Source organism: Schistocerca americana, chromosome X (genome assembly GCF_021461395.2).
Source record: "Schistocerca americana isolate TAMUIC-IGC-003095 chromosome X, iqSchAmer2.1, whole genome shotgun sequence".
In the NCBI taxonomy this organism is placed as follows: domain Eukaryota; kingdom Metazoa; phylum Arthropoda; class Insecta; order Orthoptera; family Acrididae; genus Schistocerca; species Schistocerca americana.
Window position 1 is genome coordinate 36,321,797 of NC_060130.1, and position 16,627 is coordinate 36,338,423.

The window sequence follows — 16,627 nt, forward strand, 5'->3', positions numbered from 1 at the left end:
ATCTCTTCTTCTAGTCAAGTTGTAGAGCTGCATGTACTCGGGAAAAATTACGGCTGTAGTTTCCCCTTGCTTTCAGCCGTTCGCAGTACCAGCACAGCAAGGCCGTTTTGGTTAATGTTACAAGGCCAGATCAGTCAATCATCCAGACTGTTGCCCCTGCAACTACTGAAAAGGCTGCTGCCCCTCTTCAGGAACCACATGTTTGTCTGGCCTCTCAACAGATACCCCTCCGTTGTGGTTGCACCTACGGTACGGCCATCTGTCTCGCTGAGGCACGCAAGCCTCCCCACCAATGGCAAGGTCCATGGTTCATGGGGGGAGTTCCTTCATAGTCAACAGTTAAGGAATGGGTGGCTGAATTCATATGTAGCATATGTCTCTGTAAGATGACTCATGAACAACTTCCTAGAATTACAATCAAATATGAAAATGCTGAGAAAGAACACAGTGTGATATTGCAAGATCAGTAATTAAAAAGATGAGCAAAACATTTGATGCCGTGGCCATACCAGAAAGTGAGTGGCATGTCTGTTGAAGCCTGACTACAACCTAATGTGAAAAACAATTTGGGACAATCTGACACACAACTGATTCTATGCACCAATCTGTTCCCGTGGATGAAATGAAACAGCAGTTGCACAAAAATAGCCAAGGTGACTTAATCGGAGAGAAAGAGTGGTCATTGTTTTCTAGGATGCAAAAGGGATTTGTATTTTAGATTAGCTTGCAAGACTGAAACAATACCTCACAAATACAATGCAAGTATTCTGACTCAACTGGATGAAAAAATATGGAGCCAAGACCCAGGGGGAAAAAAAAAGTTTATTGTCAGTGAAATGCATATGGTCACAAAGGCACTTTCACAATAGGAAAACTGGGAGTTTCAAGTGTGAAGTTTTCAAATATCTATTCCATTCTCCAATTTTTTCACATTCTGACTTTAGCTTCTTCTTCTTTTCTTTTTGTATGAATGATTCACTTAAGACTACATGCGTCACAGCTCAAAACCGTTTTGTGAGTCAACAACTGGATATGTTTTCACTGGTCTGTCTCTTGTAACTCCGTTGGACATGGAGGTAGCAAATGAGGATGTAGGATGTCCATGACATACTGCTGTGCTGTCAGAGTGACCTGAAGTCATATCCGATGCTGCTCCACACGCCCTCTCCCTATGTCGTTGTCATACTCACTGACAACTGTCATCGCGGGTCTTGCAGAATGTCTCACTGCTGGTCACATGACAGGTGCAGGTGTGAAAGGGTTACTATGTGCTCGGCGTACATTACAGCAATTCTCCCATGGGCTCGTCAGACACGGTAAACCGGAAGCTTGCTGACAAGCACACCACCCTTACGTTCCCAAGCAGTCCAACATGGGGCCACTACCACATCTGAATGACTCACAAATCTGCATATTGCATAATTCAATCAGCCTGGCAAATGGAGACACCCAATTAGGCCCCTTCAAATTTTGTTGCGTGCTGATAATGCTGACTCACAGAAGTACAGGGCATCTGTGTCCTTCACAGGGATCACTCAACATCTTACACTCTTCACATCTCTTATAGCTCCTACCATTCTTGGTAACAATCCGAGACACAAACAAAGCTAATGCAATCTGGTGGCCTTTGTATCCATTTCAGAGAGTTGCGACTCTCATAATTTACCACTAGTATGCACACTCGTGAAACTACGTTGCTTCAGGGAGCTTCCCTTTTTTTCTTCAAGCTGTTTAGTTCTTTGAATCCATTTTTCTTGTAGCTCAGAATAATTATTTTATTGTGTAGCAAACTTACAGACTAGCATTCTGGTCTGAGCTGTCGGAGTTGGCGGTCATGTGTGTGTGAGGTGTGCTTGCTTGTGTGAATGAATGGTGTGTATTTCTATTTCTTTTTCTGATGAAGGTTGTGGCCAAAAGCTTATGTGTAAGTGTCTTAACTGTGCCTGTCTGCATTTTAACGTGCCATCTTTATGGTAATTAGCACTCTATCTTTTCCTACACTGCTGATATTCCAACCTGGAGTTTCCATTGTTTGAACTTACGGTCTACTGTTTTATGTTGCAGTGCACTTCTACAAGTGTAATACACAAATGTTGCCTTAGGAAAGAGTCACAATAACATCCATGTCTACCTTTTGCTATTTTTTACGAAATAGCACATCACACTCGAAATTTAACTTAGCCAATGAAATAAGTTTGAAGATTTATTGTGTGTAAGAGACACGAGGGCCCACTGTGTGGGAAATGTGGGAAGTTCTGTGCGGAGATGGAGTTATCCACAGACGCAGTAAGTCTTGGGAACTATACGGGTGTTTAAACATCGACACCTGCTGGGATGAGGGGCCACTTACTCTGAGGTGGCGCTGTGCCAGCAACGAGCTCGACCCATTGATTAGCACCACAGATGACAATGAGCAACCAGCTGCTTCTCTGTGCAGAGATATAAAATTTATCGATTTTGGACATCTTTTGACAATCTGTCACATGGAGAACAATGTTTACTCTGGCAATTTTAACACTAATCTAGTGTTCTGCAACATATTAATGTGAAATGTTGTCTATGATGTTGAAGCGTGTAAGTTAAACTGATATCTGAGAATTTGTTGTTTTTGTGGCATTATCTGGAAAATGGCCTCTCTTGCAGCTCCAAGCATAAATGTCAAGTGAAGAAGAATAATTAGCACAGCACACTGGAACCGAGTAGGGATCCGGTTTACTGCTCGGCCACTAAATTAGCATATCGTGAGTACACCAGAAGAGACGCTGTACACACTTGCATATACTACATACACAAGTACAAGCATCGATCAAGCTACTGCGAAACTGCACTCTGTGTGACTCATCACTACATCAGAATACTGTAAATGTGGTGATTCCAATTTCTTAAGGACTCTTCCTGTTTGTTTTCATCAGTAGGATCTTATTTTTCAAGTATGTGGGAATCCAATGAGCTGCCTGTTTGGATACATTCTTTCTGTATGTCCCACAAGTTGGATTCCTTGGAGACACATTGTAACAAGAGCTTTTAGGAATTTGCCTGGAGATTTCACACTGGGTTCTGTGTGATGTATCCCATCCTTTATTCTTGGACCTAAGATTTTTACTACAATTTTACATTCTTCTAATTCAGTTTGCTGTTTTCATGTCTTGTGTTGGACAAAGAGTCTCTCTCATGCATAAAGAAATTCTAATTTGATCACTGTTGTACAATGTTAGATTTTAGAGTTCCAGGAAAAATACTTTTAGTTAACTGAGAGACAGTTTGTACTTTCTGAAGTCTGGATTCTATGGCCTTCTTTTCATTATGATGTTCAGTGGTCTTTTTCACCAAATTATTTAAACTATTTAACACCGAATACTATGTCATTGCCTATATAAGTTCACCCAGTGCCATTTTGGTATCAGCCAAGAATTTTTTCTCCAGGTGAAATTAGTAGTCCAATTTTCCTAGCTTGCTCCCTTAATATTTCAAATTGCTTTAGCATATCAGTGATGTCTTTGTCAATTAGTATTATGTCATCGGTATAGGTTACACAATATAATTCTATCTTTAAGTTTACGTTCTAGTCAGTGTAATAGTGCACCTGCTCTTCTCCATTATCTTACAATTTTCTTAGGGGCATAGTTGAATAGCAATGTGATATGCCATCCCATTTTCATATTCTTATGTCTGTCTTAAATTACACTGCTTGAAAAAAAGTGAGACACTCAGAAGGTGGGGAGAAAACAAATTGAAACATAGCTAATTTAGAGGGTATGTGATGTTATTTCAGTGATAACAAAACAGAGTCAAATTTACACAGAACTTATCAGTTTGAGCCCACTTATCAATACAGCAATGCACCCTGTCTGGCCTGGACAGTGCGGGAGGATGTCGTAAAGCTGCTGCATACCCTCCTGAGAAAGGTGATCCACAACTGTTGTAACTGGACATTGCAATCATGGATACAGGCAGTGGGATGGAGTTGACGTCCATGTTGGTCCCATAATGTTATACCGGGGACAGATATGGGGATTTTGCTGGCCACAGGAGTATATCAACATCACACAGACAATTTAAAGAGACACATACTACATGTGGACAAGCACCGGCCTGTTGAAAAATAGCACCACAATACTATTACACACTGCTGTACCATCAGAGTTCCCACGGCCATTACAAGCCGTGACCTGAAGTCATACCCAATGGCTCCCCACACCATGGGACTCCTTTGTGACCCCCCCCCCCCCCCCAAAATGTGGAAGAATGGGACCTCTCCCCATCTCCCCGGGTCACTGTCAAACTTCTCCATGATAGTCATTTGGAGCAGTGCAGGACTGGGACTCATCAGTGAACATAATGTGACGCCATTCATTAGCAGTCCGTACTTCTTGATCATGGCACCACTTCACATGCAGTCATTTGCTTGGGTGTTAATGGCAGCCTATGCGCAGGACGGCAATTCCATAGTCTGGCTGCTCCTAGCTGTATGACACAGCATGTTGCAAGGAGACTATTACAGTGAACTCCTGTTTATCCGAAATGATCAGGACGGTGGTCAGTTCCGATAACGAAAATTCCAGATAAATCAAAGTCCCCCTGTTTTCACATGTGAACACTCCAAATTGCGTCAATATTGCGAAATACGATCGTAAAACGTGCGTAGGGTATGTAAAACATTACTGATATGGTTGCAAATGACCCTACACTTTTTTACTGAAAAAATTGTGTTGACATGTTAAAAAGGCACCAAACTATGATTGAAAACTCAAAGTTTTTAAATGCTGTATAACAAAGCTCGTTTATTTTGGATTCTTACAGAAAAAATCTCCCTTATTTGGCAGCAGGAAAAAACAGGAGTTTTAATTTTATTATCTACTCTTTTGAATAAAAAATAAACTACTGAACAAAATTATGAAACAAATCTAGAGATTACTCAAAGGAACGAAAAGTCTGTCCAGAGGAACTTTCAAGAAAAGTAAAAAAAAAAAAAAAAAAAAAAAAAAAAAAAAAAACTTTTTAAGTTATGGACATAGAAGTTCTAGGATGCTTCATTAGAGTTTATTTTTTGGTAACGAAGTCACGAATGCCTTTTTTTCTTTTTTTTTTTTTGCTTGAGAAACTATTGCTGCAACAATACATCTCCAACGTTGAAATCAAACTATTTCAGGATAAATCGTCTCCTCCTGTTGGCTGATGTACTCCAGGGCAGTTTGGATCACTTCGTAACAGAATGTGTGAGGAATATTTTTCTCTGATTCATCATCAGAAACATAGTCTTCTAACGCTTTATGATCGGTCACAATTTGGACGATTTCATCCTCAGTCACATGAAAAAATGCCATTTTCCATCCACTCTTCAATGTCTTCGAAGTGTGTGTCTTTACAACCAGCTTCTCCAGTAAATTCACCAAAATTATGTCAGCTTGAGTTTCGGTGTTGTCTCCTCCTTCCCACCACTTAGGTTGCCTTACGATCTAAGAGTTTTTTCCAAGACCTAACAAGAGGAACTGGAGGAATTAGATTCCAAGCTTCAGCAATCAATGAATGACACTTAAAACATCAATTTTTTTAAGAGCTTCCACAAAATCATCTGCAGCATCAATCACACCTATTAAGTATTCCAGCATCTTGTGTCTGTAATGTTTTTCCATCGCCTCAAGAATACCTTGGTCCATCGGTTGACATAGAGATGTGACATTTTGTGGAAGAAATACAACTTTGATATCCCCATCTTGCAGATCACCTGGGTGAGAAGGAGCATTGTCCACAAGAAGTAGCGCTTTTCAAGGAAGTCCTTTTCCTTCCATGTAATTTACTACAGCTGAAACAAACTCTGCCTGGAACCACTCTCTGAAGATGGCACGGCACTGTTCATACATGCCTTAAGACTGATTCGTGTACCTCAGTGGGAAAGCTGGTTGGTTGGTGTCTAAATGCTCTTGGTGTTTTGGATTTGCCAATTAAAGTAAGACACAGTTTATGATTGCCAGTGGCATTACTGCAAGTGAGGACAGTAAATCTTTCTTTGATTTTTTTGTATCTGGAAGCCATTTCTTCTTCTTTAGAGGCAAGGGTTTTCGTTGGCAGCATTTTGTAATTCAACCCAGTTTCATCACATTTGTAAAGTTGATTGTCAGTATAACCTCCTTTGTCAATGATTGTGTGCAGTTTCTTCTTAAAATCAGCATAGCAGCTTCATCCCCAGATAATGATTTGGCACTGATGGCAATTTCATGGATGCCATGCTGCTTCTTGAAATGATCCTGCCAGCCATTACTTCCGAGGAATTCTTGCATCTTTCCTTCTATCAGCTCATTAGCTCATTTTGACAAATTAGAGGACCTGAAACTGACACACCTTTGGCTCTTATTTATTCGTGCCACAAAAATAATGCCTCTTCTAACTGAGGATGTGCACCTTTTCTCATTGTTTTTCAAGATTTCACTGCGCTGCCCAATGCTTGGATGGAACAAAAATTTTTCAATTCCTGATCGATTTGTCTTCCGATCAGTAATTGTACTCCTACTCTGCAGCAACTTTTGTGGGTGGCTCACCAGCATCAATTCTCTGCAAAGTGTGATGCTCTTTTTCCAACAAGATCACATTCATTTTATGTTACGTGCCCGTAGTCACGTTCAGTGTTCTTTTTACAGACACTCAACTGAGTCCTTTATGGTTTTTGGCCCCTTTTATCTCTGGACACTTTAAGGCACATAGTGGGAGCACAAAACCTCAAATCAGAAACACACAAATGCACAACTTGACAACACTCGAGATGCACTAGACAAACTTTTGATTTTTGAAACCAGGCTGTGGCAGCCATCAAATGAAAGCATTCGATACATCTATGCCATTTCCTCTGTTCTACCCAAGCCCACGTGGCAACACAACAGGGTGTTGTACGTTCACTGTTAAACACTCAGCTTTGATGTACCGACAACAAGTGGAAAGAGTTAGGCGGCGCACTCTAATTGTCAGTTTCGACAGGCCTACGTTGCGCTCCATAGAACAATACTGTATGTACTGTGCTTCCAAGGAGTTCCAATAGATGGCAGTGGCATGAAACCATGCAATACGAATAAGAAACGCACTAGAGCTTCAACCAACACACGCACGAATTGACGATACTTGGACTTTTGACACGCACCAGTGCACTGATTAGCAGTAGATTGCCAAAAAACACCAGCAAATGCTTGGCTCCAGGTGCACGCAAATTGAAACTTGTCAAGTGTCAATCTAGCTAGCCAAAAGTGTAGCTGCACGAGAGTTTACTGTACTTGTTCTCAAATGGCAGTCACAGACGTGAACAGGTTACAATGTACTCAGTACACTACACAGTGATGCTCCCTTGTAGTGGTCTGATGTAGTCAACTGGAACACTGATGATGAGTAAGCCCTTACTTTCCAACATCAGGCCACTGTCAGATCCAAATACTCCAAAAATACAGATGTTGCAAGGTTTAACCAGGGGACCAAATGGACATCCACAATGAGGTTTCTTTCAAACTCTCATCAGATAATGCTGTCTCACACCAATATGCAGCACCTTCATATCCTCCAGAGTGATGATTCAACATCTGACGCTATTCACATCCCTTATATACCACACGATGCTTGCTAAACAGCAATAAAAAAAAAGAACACTAATGAATAATGAAGGAAAAGACAGACTGTTACTTACCATAAAGAAGATACCTTAGGCTGCAGATGGGAAGAATTAAAAGACACTTACATAAAGCTTTCAGCCACAGCCTTCATCAGTAAGTAGTAATCTGTCTTTTCCAACATTGTTGATATTCCTACTGGAGTTTCCATTGTTTCAAGGACACTGATGCTTTTCTGTGAGTGTTTGCTTTATGATGTTTTCTGCATTTTAGCTTTTTTTTAAAAAAGAAAAAAGAAGAAAGAAAGAAAGAAAAAAAAAAGATTTGTTGCTGGAAAACTTCTGAAGTCCAATAAAGGAGTTACAACAGCCATATATGGTTATCTGGTGGACCTTGCAGAACCAAATTCTAGGGCTGAAATATACTGTTGACCAATGGGCATTAATCAGAATGAATACTAAATAAAAAATTAAATCCAAGTTTACACAAAAAACACAGGTTCTATCACTGTTGCTTTTCATTCTATTTTGCTCTTATGTTTGCTATGACTTGTTAAGCAGAAATTTTCTTTCTATCTACAGAGTTACATTTGCTGTAATGTATCTTACCTCCATGTTGTTTCTTCTTTCTTCTCACTGCTGCCCCAATCATGGCAAGCAAGTCATCCTCACTGCATTTGCTTCGTATTGCATCTCTGAAACAACAGTTAAAACACCCGTTAAACAGTACCAGGCAATTACCACACAGTGAAATGTTGGTACACTAAAAAGGAAGAAAAACTTTGCAGAAATCTTCAACAGTAATCTTGTAGTCTGCAGTAGGCAACAGCAGGATAACAAACCCACTGGACAAGAATGGGAAAGTCATGATAGAAGTTACTTTTATTTTTATAAATAAACAGGTATCTTACACAAATGCTCAAAAGTATACATAGGATCTCGGGCTGAAGAGGTGGAGCAGAAACTGACATTAGTTTTGTTGAAGAGGGAGTACTGGAACACAGCACAATTTCTTGCAAAATGAAGCCAAATTTATTGATAAACTCTTAATTAATTGCCAAGCTCACTAATGTGACCATTTTATAACAGGTACTTACTGCTTGGAGTATATGTGACTTTTCAGGCTTGCCTAATAGATCTGTTGCAAAAACACTTTGGGTTCCCCACCAGATAACATTATGCAAGTCCCTCCCTCAATATTTCAGTGACACAACGTTTTGGCATCTTCAGGTGGTGGTGATTTCCACCATCACTGCTGCAAGATGCAACTGGCAATTTCCACGTGACAGCTTTGAAATTTATCATGTGGATGACTATGACCATCATATTTAGAATTCAGAGGATTTCATAGAATACCTGAAGATGCTTAAACTAGAACTTTCAGATCTTTTAGTTGGCTCAAATGTTATATCATTACTTACAAAAGTGCCCCTGCAGCCCTCATTAGAGGTTATTAGCAGCAAGTTTGAGAAAGAAATTGTGATGCTGTTTAAACATGTGCATACCTCATCCTATTTCTTATGTAACACCAACTACTTTAATCAAGTGGACAGTGTTCCCATGGGAGATCCTCTATTTCCCTTAGTAAATATCCAACATTCCTCCTTCTGGCAGATTGCTGAAGAGACATTTGTGGTGTGGCCCACATAATACAGACACTACCTATGTCCCTGCAGCATTTGCACTCGCTCCATCTGAATATTCAGTTCACTGTGGAAGTACAAAAAGATAGCAGCTTACCATTCCTGGATGTCACGGTTAGAAGAAAAGCTGACATAGCACTGGGGCTTAGTCTCTACTGCAAACTGATACACGCAGAGTTATATTTGAGGGCCAAAAGTTGCCGTCACCCTGCACAATGTGGTAGTGTCTTACACTCCCTGGCACATAGAGCACACGTGATTTCAGATACCGACAGTCTGCCTGGTGAACTGTAACACCTAAGAACAGTGTTCCAGCAGAATGTTTATTCTTGTAAACAGATTTGCAATGTGTTCTGAGCAAAGCAAGTTCAGTGTAGGGATGTAAATGAAGATACTTAGACAAGCACTGCAAATGGCTTTCTTGCCATATTTCAGTGGCATGTTTTCAAAATTAAAAGAATCGCTAAGAGAAACAGAATCAAGTGTGTTTTTCGTCTACCAGCAAAACTAAGGAATTGTTTGTGTTCAGTTAAAGACAATCTTGACCTTAGAAAACACAGATCATATATAAGATCTGATGCCATTATGGGAAACCTTATATAGGGCAGACACCTCACATTGTGCAAGAACACTGTGTTCAACAGCGCTGACAAAAATGCCACCCAGTAAATTAATGGTAGCAGAGCACTGCCTGAATACAGGGCACCACACGTTTCCCAAGAGGACTGAAATTTTATCCTCAGCATCATCACTCTAGGACTGTGTTTTTAAGAATGAGGCATGTATCCATACGGTGGGCAATCTTACCAACAGGAATATGGAATTTTGACTAAGCACTGCCCAGAATCCAGCACTGACTGCCATGAAATTAAAACAGTAGAAACCAGATCCTCCGATGTATGACCTGATGCAGTACCTTGCAGAGAGTTAATTCAGCTCTTAACCACACGAGTGTCCAGAAGTGCAGTCATTGCCCACAACACATAAGCAGAAGGCTACTATGAATGGCATTTACATCCAACTGGGAGTGCCTGTCCACACATTCGTGCTCCTGCTTCTAGCCTGACAAATTTCAATTCTGCTGTGCGAATATCACCAGCCACATCTTGCAGCAGTGATGACAGGACCCACCACTACCTGAAGATGATGAACAGTTGTGTTGGTGAAATATTGTGAGGCTTGGACAAAGTTATTCAGTGGCAAATCTGAGAAGATTTGTACACATTATTTTTCTGTGACGCAGGTAATGTGCAGCAAAATGTGATAACTTTCTTTATTTTCCTTTTTGTACATTTCAAAATACCCCAAAAATTGGTGAGAAACACTGAACATATGACATAACCAGATGACACACCCCACAGCATGTGCAGCAGTCGGGGTTGAGTGTAAATGAATGATTGAGCAGTGCAATACTTTCATTTGAGCAAACAGAGCAAATTTCGAAAACATTTTGTAAATATGATCTGTTGTAAATGTAGATGTTAAAAATTATTGTCCCTGCTGTAATCAAGCAAAAGCAGTTCTGATTTTGTGTTTATTGCTTCTGTCCCTTCTCTTGTTAGTAAAGAAAACATAGGTCATTTAATGGCGATGATGCTATTCTGAAGTTTATACTCATCTACTTGTTATGCAATATGGTAGGTTTTCATTGTACTGTACTTTGCAAGAAATCAAGGAAACTGCAAGACCGGTAAATAAAATAATAAACTTCTATATATAAAAATAAAGATGAGGTGACTTACCAAACGAAAGCGCTGGCAGGTCGATAGACACACAAACAAACACAAACATACACACAAAATTCAAGCTTTCGCAACAAACTGTTGCCTCATCAGGAAAGAGGGAAGGAGAGGGGAAGACGAAAGGAAGTGGGTTTTAAGGGAGAGGGTAAGGAGTCATTCCAATCCCGGGAGTGGAAAGACTTACCTTAAGGGGAAAAAAGGACAGGTATACACTCGCACATATCCATCCACACATAAAGACACAAGCAGACATATATATATCTGCTTGTGTCTGTATGTGTGGATGGATATGTGTGTGTGTGCGAGTGTATACCTGTCCTTTTTCCCCCTAAGGTAAGTCTTTCCGCTCCCGGGATTGGAATTTTACTATCATTACTTTTTTTTTTTTTTTTTTTTTTTTTTTTTTTACCACACATATTCCACACGGTTCATGCTCACTCCTTCAATGATACTGCCCATCCTTCTCTAGTGTGTGAGTTGTCCCTGCTTTCCTGCGTGTTTGTTGGTTTAAACACATTTGTTTCAAAAGAGAGTGACAGCTTAGATACAGTCTTGTCAACATTTTGTATTTTTATTTAGCAATTATTGTTTGAGCCTTATAGGTGAATGTCACAAGATATTGTCAACCACTGCATTCACTAGATGGGAATGGGGTTCATGGGGTTCATTTTTTAAGTTGCTGTTATCTTTTTCATCCTATCTTGGACTAGCTTTTCCATACTCCCACTCTATTTTACGTAGCCAAACAGTTATCCGCCCTTGCAAACTTGCTCCTTTACTACCAAGTCAACTAATACTGGGCAGCATAACAGAAGTTCCAATATCCAGTCTTTCACCACAATTCACCTACACACACTTTTCACTCACTGATTTTCTTTTTTCAATGTCATAAATATTTTGCTTTCACAGACTGCTGTGCTTTGAACATAAAATTGTAGGAACATCTGCCTCACATGTCTTTTTTTTTTTTTTTTAATTAAAGAATATGTTCCTTGCTTATTCTAATTTGCTTCTGATACATTTCCATTCTCACTTTTATTTTGTTTTGATCCGTTTCTTTTTTCTTTGATAGACAAGTCAAACAACAATGGCAATATGTTGCAGCCCCCTGTGTTTCACCCTACTTACTATGAACTTACTTTTCTTAGCTTCCAATTTTATTAGTCATTTGGTTTTTAAGATACTTAAATTAATTGTTTGACCCTGTATTTTTATATCTTATTTTACCTTCGGTTGATAAAGGATTTCTGGTATGCTCACAAAGAGAGAGCTGATTCTTCCCACCCCTCACCCCCCTTACCATGTCCTGAAACAAACTTATCGCCAAGTCTTAGTCTAGTCATCAATTTAAAAGTGTCAGTTGTTGGTCCCATTGTCTAATAATTTGTACATTTATACACATGAAGTTCCAATTTTTATTTGGAACATATAGACTCTGATAATCATGAATCACAGTTGAAATGGCTCTGGGCACTATGGGACTTAACATCTGAGCCAAGGCAGGATTCAAACCTGCGACCGTAGCAGTCGCGCAGTTCTGGACTGAAGGACCTAGAACCACTCGGCAACGGTGGCTGGCGAATCATAGTTACCATCACATGGACAGAAATACTGTGTTAACTTTAATACAACACAGGGACATAGCCAAAAATGTCTTTACATAATTTCCAGTTCTGATTACTTTCCTTTAATTTAATCTCACAAATAGGTTAGTGTAACATGATGTTGACAGAGGCAAATTATATATACTCACAAATTATTTAGCTAGAGGTATCTGGTTTGTATGTCTGGGAGGGAGGAGGGTGCAAGCTGAAAACTTCAAGAAAAGATTACTCATTTCATACCTGCTGGATTTAACTGCAGTTTATCTCTTCCATATACCAACCACATACCTAATGTGCATGGCAAACAGTTTGAAAGTATTATTCTATACTCAGCATTTGGAACTATCAGTTCCTTCATGAGAGAGGAAAGAGGGATAAGTTTCTGAAGGTCTCAAAGGTCACTCGGAGTCCATGACTAATGTGAGGACAAGAGGAACGAATGTGTCTATAAGAAGTTTTGGAATTTCACCTCCTGAAGGTAAAATACTGATCACTCTGTCAGTCTTCTAGTAATTTTATGGTTTCCTCGCATGAATTTTCACTTGGACATGATTATTCTATGTTTCATCACTCACCTGAGAGATATCTCTGAATACCCAAAGAGACACACCTCCAAATTGCCATCAGCTGTTATCTGTAAACGGTTGCACGTGCCACAGAAGTGTTCACTCATTGAGGTAATAAATCCCACACGTCCCTTGAAGCCCGGGACATGGTATGCCTGCAAAAAGAAATTGTAAGAAAATAGCTACTGCTGTTGTGTAAATACTATAAATGTGTTGCTCACCAAGTGGAGGAAGGAGAAAATGTGCATTAAGGGGAGTTTGAACGCCCTATCCTGACAATGTTAAATTTGGTGACTTAACTTCCCCGTATTTCAGGAACAACTGTAGCCATTGACAAGAAACTTTTACAGGACATTAAACTATATGTTCTGAGTCTTACAATAATTGCATTTCAGCCACTGCTTTTGGAAATGCAATTTTTTAATTACACAGTTAAAATTTTGTGTACTTTTTTGTATGTTATTCTAAATAATTTTATTTATGCATAATATTATGTTCTTCTTTTAGTTCAGAAGACTCAGAATACGTATGTTATTACTCCCTGAAAATTTTAATTCGCTACTCGAAGTAGTTTCTGAGATTTAGGGAAAAATGCAAGAGAAAATCTAAATTTTCAAGAAGAGTTTTTAAAGTTTTAATAGACTGTAACTCAATATATGCTTAACATTTTATTTTTAGTCACTCAGAAGCACCCTGCACCATACTGTATATCATCCTCTTGACCTTTTTTAAGTTTTTTCTTGTTTTCTTCTTTCTGGACTCCGTAGTGGCCAACTGTGCTGCATACAGTGCTTTACCATTGCAAACCTTGTCCATCCATTCAAATTCTCTGATGCAGTTTGCTCCAGAATTAATTCTCATATGTTGTAGCACTTTTACGCTACCAATGTTGCCATCATTAAAAGCAATAACAGCATGACTGACCCCCACTTTAGTGTCTTCATTACAAGAAAAACATTTTTTGGTCTACATCTACATCTACATCCATACTCCTCAAGCCACCTGACGGTGTAGGCTACCTTGAGTACCTCTATTAGTTCTCCCTTCTATTCCAGTCTCGTATTGTTCGTGGAAAGAAGGCTTGTTGGTATGCCTATGTGCGGGCTCTAATCTCTCTCATTTTATTCTCATCGTCTCTTCGCGAGATATACGTAGGAGGGAGCATAATACTGCTTGACTCCTCGGAGAAGGTATGTTCTCAAAACTTCAACAAAAGCCCGTACAGAGCTACTGAGCATCTCTCCCGCAGAGTCTTCCACTGGAGTTTATCTAACATCTCCGTAATGCTTTCATGATTACTAAATGATCCTATAACGAAGCATGCTGCTCTCTGTTGGATCTTCTCTATCTCTTCTATCAACCCTATCTGGTACGGATCCCACACTGCTGAGCAGTATTCAAACAGTGGGCGAACAAGTGTACTGTAACCTAATTCCTTTGTTTTCGGATTGCATTTCCTTAGGATTCTTCCAATGAACCTCAGTCTGGCATCTGATTTACCGACGATCAACTTTATATGATCATTCCATTTTAAATCACTCCTAATGCATACTCCCAGATAATTTATGGAATTAACTGCTTCCAATTGCTGACCTGTTATATTGTAGCTAAATGATATGGGATCTTTCTTTCTATGTATTCGCAGCACATTACACTTGTCTACATTGAGATTCAATTGCCATTCCCTGCACCATGCATCAATACGCTGCAGATCATCCTGCATTTCAGTACAATTTACCATTGTTGCAACCTCTTGATATACCACAGCATCATCCGCAAAAAGCCTCAGTGAACTTCCAATTTCATTCACAATGTCATTTATGTATATTGTGAATAGCAACAGTCCTACGACACTCCCCTGCAGTACACCTGAAATTACTCTTACTTCGGAAGACTTCTCTCCATTGAGAGTGACATGCTGCATTCTGTTATCTAGCAACTCTTCAAACCAATCACATAATTGGTCTGACAGTCCATATGCTCTTAAATTGTTCATTAAACGATTGTGGGGAACTGTATCGAACGCCTTGCGGAAGTCAAGAAACACAGCATCTACCTGGGAACCCGTGTCTAAGGCCCTCTGAGTCTCGTGGACGAATAGCGCGAGCTGGGTTTCACACGATCGTCTTTTTCGAAACCCATGCTGATTCCTACAGAGTAGATTTCTAGTTTACAGAAAAGTCATAATACTCGAACATAATACATGTTCTAAAATTCTACAACTGATCGACGTTAGAGATATAGGTCTATAGTTCTGCACATATGTTCGACGTCCCTTCTTGAAAACGGGGATGACCTGTGCCCTTTTCCAATTCTTTGGAACGCTACGATCTTGTAGAGACCTACGGTACACTGCTGCAATAATGGGGGCAAGTTCCTTCGCATACTCTGTGTAATATTGAACTGGTATCCCATCAGGTCCAGCGGCCTTTCCTCTTTTGAGTGATTTTAATTGTTTCTCTATCCCTCTGTCATCTATTTCAATATCTACCATTTTGTCATCTGTGCGACAATCTAGAGAAGGAACTACAGTGCAGTCTTCCTCTGTGAAACAGCTTTGGAAAAAGACATTTAGTATTTCGGCCTTTAGTCCATCATCCTCTGTTTCAGTACCTTTTTGGTCACAGAGTGTCTGGACATTTTGTTCTGATTCACCTACCGCTTTGACATAGGAGCAAAATTTCTTAGGATTTTCTGCCAAGTCAGTACATAGAACTTTACTTTCGAATTCTTTTAACGCCTCTCGCATGGCCCTCCTCACATTACATTTCGCTTCGCGTAATTTTTGTTTGTCTGCAAGGTGTTGGCTATGTTTATGTTTGCTGTGAAGTTCCCTTTGCTTCCGCAGCAGTTTTCTAACTCGGTTGTTGTACCACGCTGGCTCTTTTCCATCTCTTACGATCTTGCTTGATACATACTCATCTGACGCATATTGTACGATGGTTTTGAACTTTGTCCACTGATCCTCAACACTATCTGTACTTAAAACAAAACTTTTGTGTTGAGCCGTCAGGTACTCTGAAATCTGATTTTTGTCACTTTTGCTAACCAGAAAAATCTTCGTACCCTTTTTAATATTTCTATTTACGGCTGAAATCATCGATGCAGTAACCGCTTTATGATCACTGATTCCCTGTTCTGCGTTAACTGTTTCAAATAGTTCAGGTCTGTTTGTCACTAGAAGGTCTAATATGTTATCGCCATGAGTCGGTTCTCTGTTTAACTGCTCAAGGTAGTTTTCAGATAAAGCTCTTAAAAAATTTCACTGGATTCTTTGTCCCTGCCACCCGTTATGAAAGTTTGAGTCTCCCAGTCTATATCCGGCAAATTAAAATCTCCACCCAGAACTATAACATGTTGGGCAAATCTACTCGAAATATTTTCCAAATTATCCTTCAGGTGCTCAGCCACAACAGCTGCTGAGCCAGGGGGCCTATAAAGACATCCCATTACCATGTCTGAGCCTGCTTTAACCGTGACCTTCACC

At 39.8% G+C, this 16,627-nt stretch overlaps 1 protein-coding gene across 1 annotated transcript in view; it reads right to left on the reverse strand.

Annotated features, from left to right (window-relative positions):
* Window positions 1-16,627, reverse strand: part of LOC124555017 (molybdenum cofactor biosynthesis protein 1-like) — a 56,060-nt gene that overhangs the window by 13,923 nt on the left and 25,510 nt on the right. The window contains exons 5-6 of the mRNA XM_047128762.1: window positions 13,150-13,295; window positions 8,195-8,280 (exon numbers count right to left, since the gene is read on the reverse strand). Coding sequence (XP_046984718.1) covers window positions 8,195-8,280; window positions 13,150-13,295 — 232 coding nt within the window. The remainder of the gene's footprint in view (window positions 1-8,194; window positions 8,281-13,149; window positions 13,296-16,627) is intronic.